General features: G+C 35.4%; 1 protein-coding gene across 6 annotated transcripts in view; it reads right to left on the reverse strand.

Annotated features, from left to right (window-relative positions):
• Window positions 1-19,295, reverse strand: part of GPC5 (glypican 5) — a 1,343,507-nt gene that overhangs the window by 1,069,388 nt on the left and 254,824 nt on the right. For all 6 annotated transcript variants that reach the window (XR_012009862.1, XM_072782622.1, XM_072782624.1 and 3 more), the window contains exon 3: window positions 4,039-4,733. Coding sequence is in view for 5 of the 6 variants with exons in the window: in XM_072782622.1 (XP_072638723.1) it covers window positions 4,039-4,733 (695 nt within the window). In the remaining variant the exon portion in view is untranslated. The remainder of the gene's footprint in view (window positions 1-4,038; window positions 4,734-19,295) is intronic.

Raw genomic sequence — 19,295 nt, forward strand, 5'->3', positions numbered from 1 at the left:
ACCTAGAATGAATGGATAATTCCTGGAAACATAGAACCTACCAAAAATAAATCATGAAAAAAATAGAAAATCTGAACAGACCAATAAGGAGCAAAGAGATTGAATCAGTAAACAAAACAAAACAAAACCCTCTCAATGAAGAAAAACCCAGGACTAAATTTCATTGGTGAATTCTACCAAATACTTAAATAAAAATGTGATTTTTGTCAATTGTATGCCAATAAAGCGAAAAAAAACCCCACTTTGTTTCTAAAATTGTATGGAATAAATGTTCAGCTCGGTTTCTTAGTAGTACTTGTTCCATTCAGGGGATGTTGAAACACTGAAATTAACAGAGATCCTAGGTTCTTTGAATAAGTTAAAATATTAAATTATATTCATAAATAATATGCTAAATACCATCTTAGCAAAAAAATCGTTATTTACAAAATAAATAAATGATTTCCTAACAAGAAATCATTAAATCATCTCCTATATGTATTATTAATTAATAACCATTAATATTAAAAATATTATAAAGTTGTATAATGTTTTCTGAAAATTCCAGGGTTTATTCTCAAAAAAAATCTTTACAATTATTTGCTTACATTAAATGATGAATAAGGAAATTTTTTTGTCAACTCTACACCACATTTGGAAAGGTGTGTTTGCTTTAGCAGCATTTAAAATAGAGAAATCAACAAAGTATTCAGAAATAAATAATACAAGGTGCAAATAATTAGGAGGTTTCAAACATCCACCATATACAAGACATTAATCAAAGTGTGAAAGCTCATTTTTTTCTTACAAAAACTCCATGATGGAGGTATTATTGCCCCATTTCACCAAAGAGGAAACTAAAGAAAGAGATTAGTAATCAAATGTGCAAACTCATAGCTAGTAAGTGGTAGAACAGATGTGAAATCCAGTCGGACAGGAGAGCTGGTGCTTTTAATATCTACACTTTGCTGACTCTCTGTTAATGTTTTATTAAATTAAATATTGTCTTAATTCCCAGAATAATTATAAAATGAAAATACTCCATTGTAAATTAGATTCTATTTCTCTAATGGCTTATTAAATAGAAGATACTTACAATTTTCTCGGGAAACCGAAACATTTTTCTTTCCAGTTGAAACTCATCCAACAGAAATATGATACAGCAGATACCTCTATGGATTTCTTAAAGTGAAAATATGTATTTACTAAGGACTAGACTTGGAAGTCCTAGATCTCAGAGATTGCTTTGGGAATGTGAAAAAGTCATTATTTGCTGGCTCCCCAGTAATTTATTTTGAATTTGTGAAATTCATTGATGTGTGAACTGGTTATCGAAGCTTGATAAACAGCTTATAAATCACTTTGAAGTTGGCAGAAATAAATATTAATGAGTCAGTGTTCAAGGAATTTTAAGTCAGTATCTCCTTATTTTGTTGCCATCAGCTTAAAAGAGAATCTCAGTTGTTTTATTTAGAAAAGAATCTACAGCTTATTAGTAATGACTGATGTTTCTCAAGATATTCAAAAGACTATTGATTATATCAAATCAAACAATTTGCCTCAAAGAAAATAACATCCTTTATAAAATCATTACAGAGTTGCATATGACAAAAGTTTTGTTTAAAACTTATTTACAGTGGCATTTGGGTGGCTCAGTCAGTTAAGAATCCAACTCTTGGTTTGGGCTCAGGTCATGATCTTGGATTGTGAGATTGAACCCTACATCAGGCTCCACACTCAGCAGGGAGTCTGCTTGAGATTCTCTTTCCTTCTGCCCCTCTCTCTGCTCACCTGCTCTCTCTGTCTAAAATAAATAAATAAATAAATCTTATTTATAAGACATGAGTATGATGATGATTCTAATCCTTTGAGATACTAAGTAACCTGCTTCCCTGAAGCAGGTTCCCCTATTCCTGGCCTTAAGATTGGTAAAGTAAAAAAGCAAGCTTTCCAGTACTAGTGTCTATGAATGTCAGAGCCTTATGGACATTCTCCCACATGAACCATTTCTACCTTATCTACGTAAGACAAAACAGAATCGAAGGTTTTTTTTTTTTAATATTTTTATTTATTTATTTAGGATAGTCACAGAGAGAGAGAGAGAGAGAGGCAGAGACACAGGCAGAGGGAGAAGCAGGCTCCATGCACCGGGAGCCCGACGTGGGATTCGATCCCGGGTCTCCAGGATCGCACCCTGGGCCAAAGGCAGGCGCCAAACCGCTGCACCACCCAGGGATCCCAGAATCGAAGGGTTTTTATAGCTGCCCTGGCCACATGACAAATGACTAGCAAACTCAGGATTTGAAAACATGTTTATCTAAGTATGAATCTGTGTTAGTTTAGTGTTTGTAATAGGAATAATAGATAATTTTCTACTTGATAGATTTTAAAGATACAAAAAGGCCCTCCAGTTCTCCAAAATACATAATAAAATGAATCTTAAAAACCTATTTACTTATATATATTAGAAAACTCTAATATATAGAATATAGAATATGGAATATATAACCTGTGGAGGTTACAAGCCATACCCCAAATTAATAATCAAATCTGGACTTGGTTTCAGAGCTCCTGTGCCTGTTTTGCCTTCTGAAATAGACACTCAATATAATAATACTAATAGTTGTTTCCTGGATCTTAGTGTTCATTTCTCCTAAGACATTTTGAAACCTTAAATGTCTTTTATACCCCATTTTGAGCTGGCTCATTATATTCCTCTCCAAAGTTCTGGTGCTTATCCGATCTCCAGAAAGGAACAAAATTGCAAAAAGATCCAGACAATTGCATATGGTTGGGAATCTTGTTCACTGTATAAGGACATCCAGCTGAATAAATTGGGAAGCAGGAGTTGAAATACAGCTCACTCTCTACCCACCAAGCCATACAATGGTGAGGCATCCACCTAAAGAGGGCACCATGTCTAATCTGCATAAGGGTAACTTATAGGCTCACACAGGCCCTGCAAAGACTCTGGAAGTTTGGAAGAAAAAGGAGGAGATGATTGGATATAAATATTTATGGTAGATATTGGTATCTGGTAGATATTGGATCTACCAGAAATTAATTAAGACTATAAGGCTAATGATTAGGATGTTTATTAATTCAGTAAATTCACACCGAGAGTGCGTGGGGAGATGTTTTCTCTCAGCACCAATGAATATAATTTTGTTTCAGGAGAAATAATTTAGGGTAAACATCAGCAACATCTACTACTTCACTGTATGGAATATGAGAATGTTACTCAGGAGCCTGTGAATAAGTAAGAAAATGACTCTACAGAAGATGGGAGAAATAGAGAACTCTTGTGCCCTTTTACTTAATGATTTTGTCTCAAAAAATTCCTAAAGTCTTTTTGGAATAAAACACCACGATGTTGCATATACCACATTTTGAAAAATCATTACACCATTACTATGACAGATTCTGAGAGTCTCTGAAGAAACACCTTTGAACATTAAGCTATCAAGTCTTCATTTAATGAATTTATAATTGGCATTTTCCATTCCAATGCTGAACACCTTTGAAATGCTATCAATAACTACTCATTTTTTGAGTAACAGGCATCATACTAGATAGTTTGCATACATATTGTGTATCTTCCTAAAAAAAAGGATACTCCAAAAGTTACACATTACTAAAAAAGAATACTCCAAAAGTTAGATGTTACTATTCTCTTTTTATCAATAAGGAAAAAGACTCAAAGAATCCAAGGCATCTGAGAATTACTGGCAGAGAGCAGATTCAAATCCATGCTGGTCCCAATTTTAAACCTGAGTCCTCTCTACCCCACTGAACTAACCCTATGAGAAGGTTTCTACAGGGAGGAGAAAGTGGAAAGTTAGCTAACCAAACTGTCATTGTAAGATGTGGAAAATATATCTTGACTCAAACATGGCAACTCATGCATTCTCCCACTATATCCTGATGTGTTGTTAACTTGTTAAGCTGCCATTATTTTAAAGTACATAATGAGGTGCTTATAATCAATGGAACTTTATGTATGTGGCTAATCCCTGAGTTCAAGCAATCAGTCGGGGGAAATGTGGAGCGGCTGCTTACCTGTTCTGATAACTTCTGTCCATCCAGGTGAGCCTGCATTACAGCATCATTCACAAGCACATGGAAGTTCAGGAGCACATGTTCAATGTCATACGTTCCGTGCATAGCATCTGATAGCTCCTCCAGTGACCGGATGTATGCGTGCCAGTGTGGATTCAGCTCTGCCGTGTGTGCCAAGCAGCCTCTCACGACATTGAGGCAGTAGCCCATGCAAGGCTTACTGAGAATCAGGCCCTGGCAGTGAGGGCAGTACTGCATCCTCAGGAGGGCTTTGCTGCACTCTTTGGAGAAGTGCAGATGGTCTGTGGTATTAATGACTTCAATGCCCAGATTCAGCGCCTGCAGAAACGTGCGGCTCGGCAGCAGCGATCTCCCCATCTGCCCCATTACTCTTTTGGGAATATTACCAAATGGTCTAACATCCCGGCGGGCCATCCGGATGCATTCCAAGTATTCCAGGGAACTGTCAGTCACACCAGGGTTAATGAGGTGATTGTAGACTAGAGGGAAAAGGCTGTCAAAGAATCTGTTTACAAATTCGTCAGGATTAATGTCTGCGCCAAATAAATAGAGCCCCACATCAGTGAACAACTCCTGAACTGAAGCTGTAGCCTCTAGGGCCATGTTCCTGTAGGTGTTGCAGAAGAGTATACTGGTGTAATTCTCTGCCTGTCTGATGAGAGTTTCAAGCGTTTCTGTAACAAAAGCAGAGGTCAAACATGAAAAGGCTTAGTATTCATGTGAAAAATGTGCATCTCCCTGCACCAGACAGTAAATGAGCTTAATGCATCCTATCCAACCTATGGATCCATGTGGGAAATGCTCAGCCTAGTAAACTCACTTTAGCTTCCCAAGGATAATGGCTGGTCAACAATGGGCATTACACACACACACACACACACACACACACACACACACACACGTTATGTAGGATGTATTTCTTAGAGTCAAACATCTTTAGAAGGTATAGAAATAAAAAAGAAATTAGGATATGGTAGCTCCCTACTTATTTAATTCCACAATCCACCATGACCCAACAGTGACAGAAAAGTGTCATTGAGAAGATAATTGCCAACCATGGGTTCATTGTTGATAAAAGACTGACATTAGATGCTTGAGTCATCTAATTGTACTTTGGTACTTTTTCCATTCTTTATTTCCAAATGAACATTAGTAGATTATATGCTAGTCACTGCAAAAAGAAGCTAAATACTTAAAGGGAAGCCTGACAAGCATCAGACCCCCTACCATGTTCAAATTAAAAATACAGTGAAATATTTCAGGGTTAAATAATCTCTTAACTGGAAAACTTTGCTTAGTAGAAAAGTCATGAGTTGTATTAGTTGATGAAAATAATTGTGTGACCATCTTCTGAACTATGTTCTGTTGTTCTTATCATCTTATCACCCAAAAGCTTTACTGTGGGACATTTTATCTTCTCATTTAGGTAATGGATACTGATGTTTCCAAATAAATTTCTCCATATAAAAAACAAAGAATAATTTATCCACCAATTAAGAAAGGTTGTAGTAATCAGCAAGCAAAAGTTATATTTCAAAATGATAGCTGTATGCAGGAGTTGAACGCCTTGGATATTCTAGGAATTACATTTTATAATTAGCCTAATTATAATAAATAATGATGCTGGACTGTTATCAATATATAATTAACTGTAAAATACATCAATAAAATTATCTCCCAAAACCCCGATCTCATAGTTATTTTTAATTAGGTTGTAAGAGACCACATAATAATTCAGTAATCAGACCACTGAATATATTATAAAAGGAGATGGAACAACAGTAGAATAAAATGAAATAATGAAAGGCAGAAGTTCAGGGAGAGCTACTAACAAAGTGGAACCATGTCATGAATATGCCATAGTGTCCTAAAAACAAATAAATAGGAACAACAACAAACAAAACCAAACAAAACACCTTTATGAAAAGCATGGACAGATAAAATACAGTATCATGTATTCTGATTCTGTTCTGAGACCATAATGTTGGGTTTCAACCTTTAGTGTGATATATCAAGGTGCCTGCTCTAGACTAAATGTTTGTTTTCCCCCTAAAATTATGTTCAAATCTAAACTTCGACATGATGGGACTTGGAAGTGAGGCCTTCAAGAGGTCATTAGTTCCTGAGGGTGAAGCCCTCATGAATGGGATTAGTGCCTCTAAAAAAGAGACTCTGGAGAGCTCCTTTGTTTGCCCTTTCTGCTATGTGAGGACACAGTGAGATGACCATCTGTGGACCAGGAAGTAGGCTCTCACCAGCACTATGATCTTGCACTTTCTAGCCTCCAGAACTATGAGAAATAAATTTTTGTTCTTTATATAAGAAATAAAATTTGTGTGTGTGTGTGTATATACATATACATATATATGTGTGTGTGTGTATATATATATATAGTATTATTCCATTATAGCAGCATGAGGTAAAGAATTGCTTCTACCCTATCATCAAAGACAACAGCTTTTAAAGATGGTTGCCACTCTATTGCAACATAGAATACTACACACTCTAGCTTATTAAGGAGGCAGGGCTCTTGTTATCTCTGCATCTCCAATGCTCACTAGAATATAAGCTATTCACTGTACACACAATAAGAATGTGAGTGAGTGAAGGGTTCAGGTGAGATTAGCTGCTCTGCCAAGTGAGATCATCTGGTCGCCCAGGCTGGGTGAGGAAAATTCAGACTTCCAGGTCTCTGCACTGGGGTTTGCAACTCAGTAGGTCTGTTTTAGTTCATGAATCTACATTTAACCAGCAACCTCCATGATTCTTTAAACCCAGCCAATTTTTGAAAATCGCACTTGCAGTAATCTATAGAATGTTCTCTCTGTTTTTATAGAGCAGTTCAACAAGCATTACACCATACAGACTGATCCTACAGCTGCAATCTCAGCCACTACACTCTGCTTTTAGAAACCCGCAGGAGTGAGTGTGAAAAGGGAATTAGACCTGTAGTTGGAACTAAAATAAAACTGCTAAGCTGATATTTTTCTCATTAATATAGCCTCATGTCCCTCAGTAAATTGCATGTGGCCAAGAATTATGATGTAAATTGCAAATGAGATTATTTGCCAGTAATTGTTAAAGAATAATGCTTGCAGGGGATCCCTGGGTGGCTCAGCGGTTTGGCGCCTGCCTTTGGCCCAGGGCGCGATCCTGGAGTCCCGGGATAGAGTACTGTGTCGGGCTCCTTGCGTGGAGCCTGCTTCTCCCTCTGCCTGTGTCTCTGCCTCTCTCTCTCTCTCTCTCTCTATGTCTGTCATGAATAAATAAATAAAATCTTAAAGAAAGAATAATGCTTGCAATTTTTTTAAAGATAAAATAAGGATAGATTTAAAGATACCAATACCACAGGCACACTTACACACATTCCACCAGTTTTTCTAAGGTGTGTGCCATAGATGTATTTGTGTGACTGATATCTACCATACTATTCTCAGGACAATAAAGGTTGAATGCTACCCCAGGAAATACAAATGTTCCATCTGATTTCTGCCAACTCTAAGTGATGTTCAAACATGCAAATTTTTTAAAGTGAAAAATTGTGTTTTTTTATAAATTCTAGTCCCAGTAATTTGTAACTTAAAATGATTCAGGAATATATGGAATTTATCTTTTCAGCTTCTATAACAAATAAGTTTTGCAAATTAGTTTATTCTGTGAAAGCAATAATGAAAAGAAGGTATTTAATACTTATAATTTTTATTTATTTATATTTTTTTAATAATTTTTATTTTTATTTCAGACTAGCTTTCCTCTGATATTTTAAACAAAATAACTACAAAATATATAAAATGTTAGGAATCCAGTACAGTAACATTTTTAAACTTGTCTCTAATGTAAAAATTAAAATTTTAGTTTTCTAAATGTATTGTTTTTGCTGAACTTTAAATTAAGAGATTACATCTGTTCAAATATCAACATTCTATTTCCTAAATATCTAAACACAAAATGGCTTATTAAAATGGACTTATTCTGCAGTAGTTTTTCTATGCTAATAACTTATTGCAATATAAAGATTTTTCTTTCAATCTGTGTTAAATATAATATTGACACATCTAGTTAATTAAATTACCTAAACATGTGTTGGTATTTTTGAATGCGTATGTTTGTGATCCTAAATATTTCTTAAATCCTGTAAATAATGAAAACTGTAAGTAATTGTTCTCTATACTATTGAATCTTTAATGATTAAAGATAAATATACTTTTGTGAATTTTCGATACTAAAATAAAATGTTAATATAAACACATATCAGAAATGGAACAATCTAGAAGCCAATCCACTGTATGATTATGTTAATTTTTTTTAAAGAAAAGTAAGTAAAATCAGAAGTTGAATTTCCTAAAATTAGTTGTTTGTACTAACTCTGAATTTGCAAATTCATCACTTTTTTCTCCTACTATGTTTTCCAGAGTTGAGTGTATTCATTTTATGGAATTAATATTGTGATTTTGATAAAAATTTAAACCTATCAAAAGAATTGTCAAATAAACAAAACATTTTGCTGTTGTACAAAAAAATAATCCACATATAAAATCAGTATTTATAAATCCAAGGTAGTTTAGGTGCTAAATAATTTATCTTATCTACTTCATTATTAAAGAGAAACCATATAGTTCCTTTCATACAAAGTCTTAGTAAGAAATAAAAGTCCTTCACCTAAGCCATACAAATAATAGTGTTCTGTTGATGTGCCAAAAATCATAACATATATTGAAAATAAACATTTGCAAGCTTGCTTAAGGAATTTAAGAAACAGACTAGGAAAAAAATATTTTTTTTTTGTTTTCCTTTGAGAATAACCTCTTCTTTCCAGTGCTATCAGATCAAGACATCTTCCAACTTTCCTTTTAATGTCTAAGAGTGGTAGGTTGAATAAGACACTGCAGTCTAATTACTGATTGAATAAAAGCATAATTTCTCCCAGCTTTATGAGAGAATTAATTTACATACCATCTCATTAAGTAGAAAGTGAAGTTGGAATACATAAAGTTGATCTGTACCCACTTCAAATTCCATCATTAACATTCTGTGAAAATTTAATAACAAAACACCTATGACTAGAAACTTAAATCAACTTTTTTCAGCCTACATTCCCTTTAAAGACATTTTATAGTACATACAAATGATTACTGACACTTAAACCAAAGATTTAAACTTAAATACAATTGGTGGAGATAAAACACGGTGATGTTGATTTAAAATCAAATTTGACAAACTGCAAAATCAGTGAAGACTTTTATGCAGGTAGCTTTTTACAATGGGAAAAACAATATTTATAGGGCTTTTATTTCTTTAAAGATAAAGAGGATTTCGAAATATAATGATCATGAAATAACTGTTATAATAACCTCCCCTGCATGACATGAACAGACATTTTACAACCCTTTTCATATTTTTATTATTTTTGATATATGAACATTTTAAGATACAAAGTTTAAAGTGCCTTAAAATTTAAGACCCCAGATATTCTCAAAAATAGCAATAAATAGATGAAGAAAGATTAAATCCTATCAATCATATCAACTGTGGATAATCAGATGATATTACAATGTATACCTGAGTTGAAGAAAACTTTTCATGGAAAATTTACACATTTGTGCATTTTAATTCTCAAGTCACAAATTTTGTTACTACCACAGATAATTTCATACTACCCTGCTAGTTCAGAGCTACTTTATGTCAGAATCTACTTTTTCCACTGTATTGATTTATTGATCCATGAGTAGATAGGTAGAGATCACTTTAAGAGCAATTTCTCAATCAGTTTTAATCACATACATATTACAATAAACTGTATTCCTTCTGCCTCTCTTATTAAACAAAAATGCCTTACAATAATTTTAATAAGTCACATTTAATAATCCCTTTAATTAGCAGAAGACACAGCCACTCTGAAGATATACATATTTAAGTAAAAGAAGCAGTTATCAATTTCTCCAGTCTGGAAGTGTTTATCCTGAATTCATCCTTTTGATATTTGCATATTTCCTCAACATTTGCATAGAGTAAAATGCGTAATAAAAGTTTCCTAGAATATTAATTTAATGACATTTTTAAATGTTATCCAGTATGATTTATAATATTATTCTTCAGAAATTAGTCATCTACACAAATAAATAGTAAGTGGATATTAATCTGTATCACCAAAAATTAACATATTGGTCATTAATCTGGTTTCCTTGGACAAGCCCACATGGAAAAATGCTTTCTCATCTTTACTCTTTCCTCATTTCCCTCCCCACTAATTCAGTTATCATGGTGCTTCTCATTTATTACTAATATCATTGTATAAACATTTATGTTCTGAATATCAGTTTATGATTTTAACAAGGATTTAAACTCAATTATGCACACATAAAATACATGCCAAACAATTCACTGTAGATTGTTTCATAAGTTATTGTGGGATGAAGATTTTAAATCAAATCTAAAAATATTTAAAATAAACCCCAAAACAGGGGCACCTGGGTGGTTCAGTCAGTTAAGCATCTGACTCTTGATTTCAGCTCAGGTCATGACCTCAGAGTCATGAGATTGAGCCCCATGTTGGACTCTATGCTCAGCACAGAGTCTGCTTAGGATTCTCTTTTTCCTTCTCCCTGTGTCCTGCTTGTGCTCTCGGTGTCTCTCTCTCTCTCTCTCTTCTCTCTCTCTCCCTCTCTCTAATAAATTAAATATTTAAAAATAAATAAATAACCTCAGAAATATAATCTAGAAATACAAAACTGCCATATAAAACAGTTTTCATTCATTGATTTTTATCATCTTTTTTTTAAGATTTTATTTTATTTATTCATGAGAGACACACAGAGAGAGAGAGAGAGAGAGAGAGAGGCAGAGACACAAGCAGAGGGAGAAGCAGGCTCCATGTAGGGAGCCTGATGTGGGACTCGATCCTGGGACTCCAGGATCACGCCCTGGGCCGAAGGCAGGCGCTAAACTGCTGAGCCACCCAGGGACCCTCTTATTTACATCATCTTCTATTTTTATATATACTTTTTAAAAATCAGTATCCTTTACTGTTTTTTTTGTTTGTTTGTTATTTTGTTTTGTTTTGTTTTTTTGCTTAATTTCATACTCTAACACATTGGTTGGTCTCCTTTACGTAAACAAAAATCTTTATGTCATTTTACTTCATAATCTCATTTTCTCTTTTTGATAGAAAGAAAATAAGAATATTCTATATTTTCAGCTTAGAGTGACATAATGGCCATTCCTTCTTCAATGCATTCAAATCCAACTGTTGTTTTTTGTCACTCATTAATGCATTCATTCATTAAATCATTATTTTTGAGCACCTGCTGTAGAATCTCAATGCTAAAGCTGAACAAGTCATACAAGTTTCTACCCTCATGAGGCTTAGAATCTAAAGGATAGGAAAGTATAATAGCAGACACATAAATATGATTCATTATTGTATTAAGTAAGTACTATAGAAGAAAAGATTAAAGGGTAGAAAGTGATAAGAGAACTGTTTTGGAGGGCTATAGGTCAAGTTGTCCACAACCAACTCATTATCATACAATCAAAAGTAAACTCCCTGACTAATCTATTCCCAAAAGCAAACTTCCTGAATTTACCAACTGTACCCAAACTATTCAAACTATATATAATGTTTGGTTTTTTGACACATTAAAAATTATTTTGGTAAACTGGTTATGGCAGGTTGATTTTCTATGTATGGACCACTTGAGATCATGTGAGCAGGAAAGCCTCCACCAAGGCTGAGTAGGGACCTCCATGATGAAAAAGTCCAGCCATGATCAGATGGGGTGTGGTTAGCCAGTTCATAGGAAGTGGAATGTGAGGTTCTGAGGTGTGAAGAAGCTTGCTGACTAAAAAGTCTGAGGAAAGTCAATGTTTTGAAGAACAGTGAGAGGAAGGGAGAAAGACCAAAGAAATCAGAACAGCCTCACAAATCATGGGTAGGAGTTCGTATTTTATACGTTGAATGAGAAGCTACTGGGGAATTTTATACATGGAGAAACATGATCTGGTTTGTATAGCAAAAGATCATGATGCTGCTGTGTAGAAAATGGACTGTTGGAACAAGAGAGAAAACAAGGAGCTGAGTTCATAAGCTATGGTAACAGTATGGGTGCCAGATGCTATGGGCTAGACTGTGGTGGTAATGGAGTAAGTTGTAAAAAGTAATCACATTGGGGCACATGTATTAAATGGTATCCAAAGGACTTGCTGTGGTAGGAGGGAGATGCAGGGGAAATGGGTAAACGATGGCTACAGTTGAAGTCTATGCCTCAACAGTTGGATATGCAGTAGTGCCAATTCACTGAGATAGCCAAGTCTAGGGAGGCACCATGTTTGTGTGTGGTGTGAGTTGGAAACTCAAAGTTCTATTTTGGACATGCTAAGATTGAAATACCAATTAGAAATTCAAATAAAGTTTATAAGTACAGAGTTAGAAAAAATAATATTTGTCTCAGGAAGAAAGTGGAGCCCAGTGATGCAGACCTGAGATTGATGGGCAAGGAGAGTAAAATCATGTAACTGGATGAAATAACCTTGGAAGGAAGATAGGGAAGAGTGCAGAAATGAAGGAAAAGAAGCGCAGCCAGCAAGAAGAAAGAGAATAAAAGCCAGCGAAGTAAAAAAGAAATCAGGAGAGTGGTCTGTGCCAGAAACCAAGGGAAGAAGATGTTTCAAGTAGAAGGAAGTAATCCATCACATCAAATGCTATTAAGAGGTCAACTGAGATGATCGGTAACAACTGACCATGGGAAGCTCTTACTGACCTTGACAAGAACTACCTCAGCAGAATGTGAGCACAAAAGATAACAGGAATTGAGGTAATATATAGACAACTGTCTAAAAAATCCTTGCTCCTTGTTTTATGAGGAAAGAGAATTTATTGGATGTTCATATGCTGATAGGAGCAATTTGACTAACAAATAAATATTGACTGAGCAGGAACTGTTGGAGAAAATCCCTTGAATAAGCAAAAGAATGTTATCTAAGGTACATGTAGATATAAAAATAGTGGCTAGACAAGTGAATGGTAAAATTGCCAAGGATGAAGCAAGAGAAGTAAAGAGAAAGAGAGTGATCCAGGTAACAAAATCTTGAGTTGATAAAGGAAGATGGCCAGAAGTCTGATGAAGGACAGTCTGAAGTACCAATGTGTGGTGAGTCTTCCAGCAGGCATGTTTAAGGGGATTTTCTTAAGGAAACAGAAACAACAATGTGGATCAAGGAACACATTTCCCTGTTACGTCATTTGCAAATATCTTCTCCCATTCTGTAGGTTGTCTTTTAGTTTTGTTGACTGTATCCTTTGCTGTGCAAAAGCTTCTTATCTTGATGAAGTCCCAATAGTTCATTTTTGCTTTTGTTTCTTTTGCCTTCGTGGATGTATCTTGCAAGAAGTTACCGTGGCCGAGTTCAAAAAGGGCGTTGCCTGTGTTCTCCTCTAGGATTTTGATGGAATCTTGTCTCACATTTAGATCTTTCATCCATTTTGAGTTTATCTTTGTGTATGGTGCAAGAGAGTGGTCTAGTTTCATTCTTCTGCATGTGGATGTCCAATTTTCCCAGCACCATTTATTGAAGAGACTGTCTTTCTTCCAGTGGATAGTCCTTCCTCCTTTATCGAGTATTAGTTGACCATAAAGTTGAGGGTCCACTTCTGGATTCTCTATTCTGTTCCATTGATCTATGTGTCTGGCCAACACGCACATGAGAAAATGCTCTGCATCACTTGCCATCAGGGAAATACAAATCAAAACCACAATGAGATACCACCTCACACCTCACAGTGAGAATGGGGAAAATTAACAAGGCAGGAAACCACAAATGTTGGAGAGGATGCGGAGAAAAGGGAACCCTCTTACACTGCTGGTGGGAATGTGAAATGGTGCAGCCAATCTGGAAATGGTGCAGCCAATGTGGAAAACTGTGTGGAGGTTTCTCAAAGAGTTAAAATTAGACCTGCCCTACGATCCAGCAATTGCACTGCTGGGGATTTACCCCAAAGATGCAGATGCAATGAAATGCCGGGAAACCTGCACCCCGATGTTTATAGCAGCAATGTCCACAATAGCCAAACTGTGGAAGGAGCCTCAGTGTCCATCGAAAGATGAATGGATAAAGAAGATGTGGTTTATGTATACAATGGAATATTACTCAGCCATTAGAAATGACAAATACCCACCATTTGCTTCAACGTGGATGGAACTGGAAGGTATTATGCTGAGTGAAATGAGTCAATCGGAGAAGGACAAACATTATATGTTCTCATTCGTTTGGGGAATATAAATAATAGTGAAAGGGAATAGAAGGGAAAAGAGAAGAAATGGGTAGGAAATATCAGAAAGGGAAACAGAACATAAAGACTCCTAACTCTGGGAAATAAACTAGGGGTGGTGGAAGGGGAGGAGGGCGGGGGGGTGGGGGTGACTGGGTGGCAGGCACTGAGGGGGGCACTTGACGGGATGAGCACTGGGTGTTATTCTGTATGTTGGCAAATCGAGCACCAATAAAAAATAAATTTTTTATTTTTAAAAAAAAGGAACACATTTCCCCCAACCACAGATGCATGCAGTAGTTGCCTATTATGGTTGTAGTGAATTACCACAAAATTGGAAGCTTAAAACAATAGAAATTTATTCTCTCATCATTCTAGATGTCAAAAGGAAAAGTCAGAACCACCGGGCTGAAGTCACCATAGGCTAGCCTGGGCTCTCTCCAGAAACTCTAGGAGAGAATCTCTTCTCTGCCTCTTCCAGCTTCTCCTGGCTGTTGGCATTTTGTGGCTTGTGGGTATGTAAACCCATCATAGTCATATTGTCTTTCCTGTGTGTGTCTCAAATCTCTTTCTCTCTCTTTTAAGGATTTATGTGGTAGCTTTTAGGGTCCAGCCAAATAATCTAGGATAATCTCTCCATCTCAGGATCCTTAATTTAATCACATCTGCAAATACCTTCCCCCACCCCCCAGATTTACAGATGCAGGAGTCAGTCCCTATTATCTCCAGAGGCCAGTATTCAATCTACTATCATACTGATCATAAAAGACAACAAATGTCTACACTTGACTAGCAAACTCAGGAGACAAAGATTCTGGTCCAGGCTCTTCCATAAACCAATCATATGAGCCATTTAACTTTCCTAAACATCAATTTTATCTTTAACAAAATAGGTATCATAGTGTCAGTTCTGACAGTGGGACAGAATATCTCTGAAATTCAAATGAAATAAAGTACACGATGATGCCTAGTGATCTCTTCCCCTGTGTTTACATCCTGCACTGGAAAGATGTTTTCAGAATGACTGTAACCTCCTCCCTTTCCTATAGGATCAGAGGTCCTCTGAGATGGGAATCATGTCCTGTTCATCTTTAAACCACCCAACTGTTGGCTCATCAGAAGCCTTAATTACATTCTGATAGGCCTAGGTTCAAATCCACTCCAGTGAAATAACTATAAATTTTCTAACTTGCCCACACTCCATTTATTCTCATCACAAAACAGGTAGAACACTTTCTTTAATGGTGGTTGTGATAATTAAATTAATTTGTGCATGCACATACTGTCCTAATGCCTGCAGGTGGAAAGTGCTCAAAATACGTTAAAGAATCCTACAACCAGTAATTTCACTTCTGCCATGTACTTGCCATAAGCTAGATACTTTATTAAATTATTTTGGTGGGGCACTGGGTGGCTCAGTCAATTGAGCTCTGACTCTTGATTTCCACTCAGATCATGATCTCAGGGTTGTGAAATCGAGCTCCATGTTGGGCTCCATGCTGGGTGTGGAGCATGCTTAAGATTCTCTCTCTGCCCCTCTCCCTTCCTTATCTAAAAAAAAAATTCTTTTGGTAAATTAATTCACTTGGTTCCCCAACCCATGGTATAGGTAATCTTAATATAATAACAATTAAATAAATAATAAATAACTAGAGTTATAATAAATATCAGAAGTCTGATAAATGACAGTATGGAACACTAGCAGGTAGTGAGTCTGGTGAACATAATTATATACTGAATATAATAATAATGTAGTATAAATAATTATTATTAACATTCTCATTTTAAAGATAATCAAGCTTAGGTACTGAAAATGTAAGTGATTTCCTAAAGTTTGCTCAAGTAATAGACTTTCTATATTTACATAGAAAATGGCAGAGCCTGGATCTGAATCCAAGCTATCTGGCTCCAGAGTCTAGGTTCTGAACTATTAGGATATGGGAGCTTTTTAAAAAGGCTAAAAGACTATATAAAATAAGCTTTAAAAAGGGCCATTTGGTATATATTTAATCCAAAAATAAAACAAAACTATATATTTTTTTATTTTATATTTATATTTATATTATATTATAATATATATATATATATATATTTTACTGTTACTTTAGTACATTGGGCCATTACATTATAATCAAAATAGCCATTATAATTATTCCCTTTTTTCAGGAAACTAACCAGTATCATTAACATAGAGAAAATAAATGAGAAGAAATCCCTACATGTGTTGTATGGAGTCCAAACAGCTGAGGATTTTCCAATATTTATAATTATTAACTGGAAAAATCCATCCTAATATCTGGGGAAAAAAAAAGATACCATATAAGATCTTTATTCCTAAGTACATGTGGAGAAGGAAATAAACACTCTTGCACCTTACCTCTAACCCTCCATAAAACAGTCTGTATTTGAAGAGACTCTAAGGGAAGATATACTAAGGTTCAATTAGGACAAGAAGGTCAAATTCCACTCAGAGATAAAGGTTGAGGATATAGGGAATTTTGTTGTGATGGTCTGTAAATTCCATCAGAGAACAATGGAAAATTTGGGGGGGTGGGGAGCAGAGAGACATAACTGAACAGCTCACATTAAAGGTTGCACTGAGCCACTGAAATAGCCCAAGGTCTGTACAGACCTCTACCTAACCAAATGCACTGCCTTCTTTCTAGGACCTGCAGTCTCCTGGGCACTTCAGTCATATAAACTTCTGGGATTGATTCCCTTACAACCTCTATGGGAGACATTTTTTTTTTCTTTCACTCATTCCTCTAAATCCTAGGCCAGTTTTTTTTTTCAAAGCCCCAGTATTTGTTCCATAAAAATATAACACCACTTCTACAATATTAAATGAAACTTCCAAGCTAATGATCCCCAAATGTACATATGTTACTCAGTGATTCCCAAAGTTTTTGGTCTCAGGATCCTTTACATTCTTAAAAGTTACTGAGAGGGATCCCTGAGTGGCAGAGCGGTTTAGCGCCTGCCTTTGGCCCATGGTGTGATCCTGGAGACCAGGGATTGAATCCCACATCAGGCTCCCAGTGCATGGAGCCTGCTTCTCCCTCTGCCTATGTCTCTGCCTCTCTCTCTCTGTGTGTGTGACTATCATAAATAAATAAAAAATTTTAAAAAAAAGTTACTGAGAAACCTGAAGATGTCTTGGAGTGTTACATTTATAGATGTATATATTTTTTAATAAAAATTGACAACTAATTAAAATATTTATTCAGTCCACTTAAAAAATAACTATAACAAACTTATTACATTAGAATAAATTACATATTTTGTTAAAAATGCATAATTTCCAAAACAAATAGTATAAAGAGTGGCATGATGTTACATTATTGTAAGTTTTATTAATATCTGGCTTAATCAAAAAGAGCTAGAGTCTCATATCTACTTCTGGATTTAATTCATTACAATATGTTGTCTCAGTCAAATATATATAAAAAATCTGGGACACTTGGACGGCTCAGTTGGTAGAGCATCTGCCTTTGGCTCAGGTTGTGATCCCAGGGTCCTGGGATTGAGTCCCGCATCAGAATCCCCACAGGGAGCCTGCTTCTCCCTCTCTCTCTGCCCCTCTCCCTCTGTCCTTCTCCCCTGCTCATACTCTCTCTCCGGTGCACACACACTCTCTCTCTATCAAATAAAAAATAATTTTAAAAAGGAAAAAAATCCAGCTTCCCAAAGATACACAGTTGGCAAAAGAAGGTATATTTAACCATCTTTTCAGATAATTGTTAATATTCCTCTTTGCTATTACACCAAAACTTGACAAGTAATTTTTCTTCGTGGTCAGTTGCAATTTTCCACTGGTTTATATTTTACTATGAATGGTTCTGTTACCCATGCGTGATTTTGTAATTCAGGTATTAACATTTGAAAATATTGGTTCATACATTATGCACATTTTCTCAATGCTGACAGAGTTAATCATTTCTGTATGTAATTAGGAACCTTTCAAGTTTATGGTGATCTCCTTAAGTTTTCTATAATTCCAATTTTCTCTTGAAATCTCAAATGTAATCACTGGCAACAAACACTATAAGGTGGGCAGAGAGAGATAACTGAAGGGTTCAGATTAAAAATTGTTTTTCTTGAAGTGGCAGGTTCATTTTAGTCTACTCTGAGATGTCTCCCCACGTCTGAATCATCATAATTTGTCAATCATGTTTTTCACTAAAAAAAAAAAAAAAAAATGTGTTCAAGAAAGAGTGGCTAGTTGAGCTTGCAATTTAAATACACACTTGTGTGCCTTTCATCAAGAGAGACATTATACTTTAGAATGCAGAAGATGTGCTTTATGTATTATGGCATCACACAAAATGTGAAAGATATATATATAATTCAGGGCTGATGTATAATAAAATAAATAATTTTTACTGCTTCATCAGGACTTTTTAAGATGAAAGTGGACTCTTTTCCCTGCAAGTCTGTAGATGTGAAGAATGCAGTAACTATGAGTACAAGTTGGTGTCACTAGCTTAATTAGCTAAAGCTCCAACAGTTTTGCTTACCACTGTGTTTACATTAGCAAAGGAAATGCCAATGCAGAGAAAAAGAAAAATCATGTCTTAATAGTATTATGAAAATTGTTTTGATCTCCATACATTCTGAAAAGATCTTACGAATCCCAGATTACACTATGAGAACTGTTGGGATAGCAAAATTTTCTTACCTGGAGATCTAATTATTTTTCAATGCCTAACATCAACCTGGATCTCTTTTGGTATCCTATTCTCTTCTGCTTTTCTCAGCATCTTCCTGACTTCCTTTTCATATATTAGAATCTGCCTTGTAAGCATCCAGACTCAAGGTGCTAAGACTTTTATTTCCTAAACCTAGTTAGGACTAGAAGAAATAATTCTTCTTTCTTTCTTTTTAAAAATATCTTCCCCATTACCATATGTTGCCCATAAAACTATCTTATCCAACTTGGATTACTAAAAAAGTTCCCACAGGTTCCTTAGAC

This window comes from Canis lupus, chromosome 17, assembly GCF_048164855.1.
Source record: "Canis lupus baileyi chromosome 17, mCanLup2.hap1, whole genome shotgun sequence".
In the NCBI taxonomy this organism is placed as follows: Eukaryota; Metazoa; Chordata; class Mammalia; order Carnivora; family Canidae; genus Canis; species Canis lupus.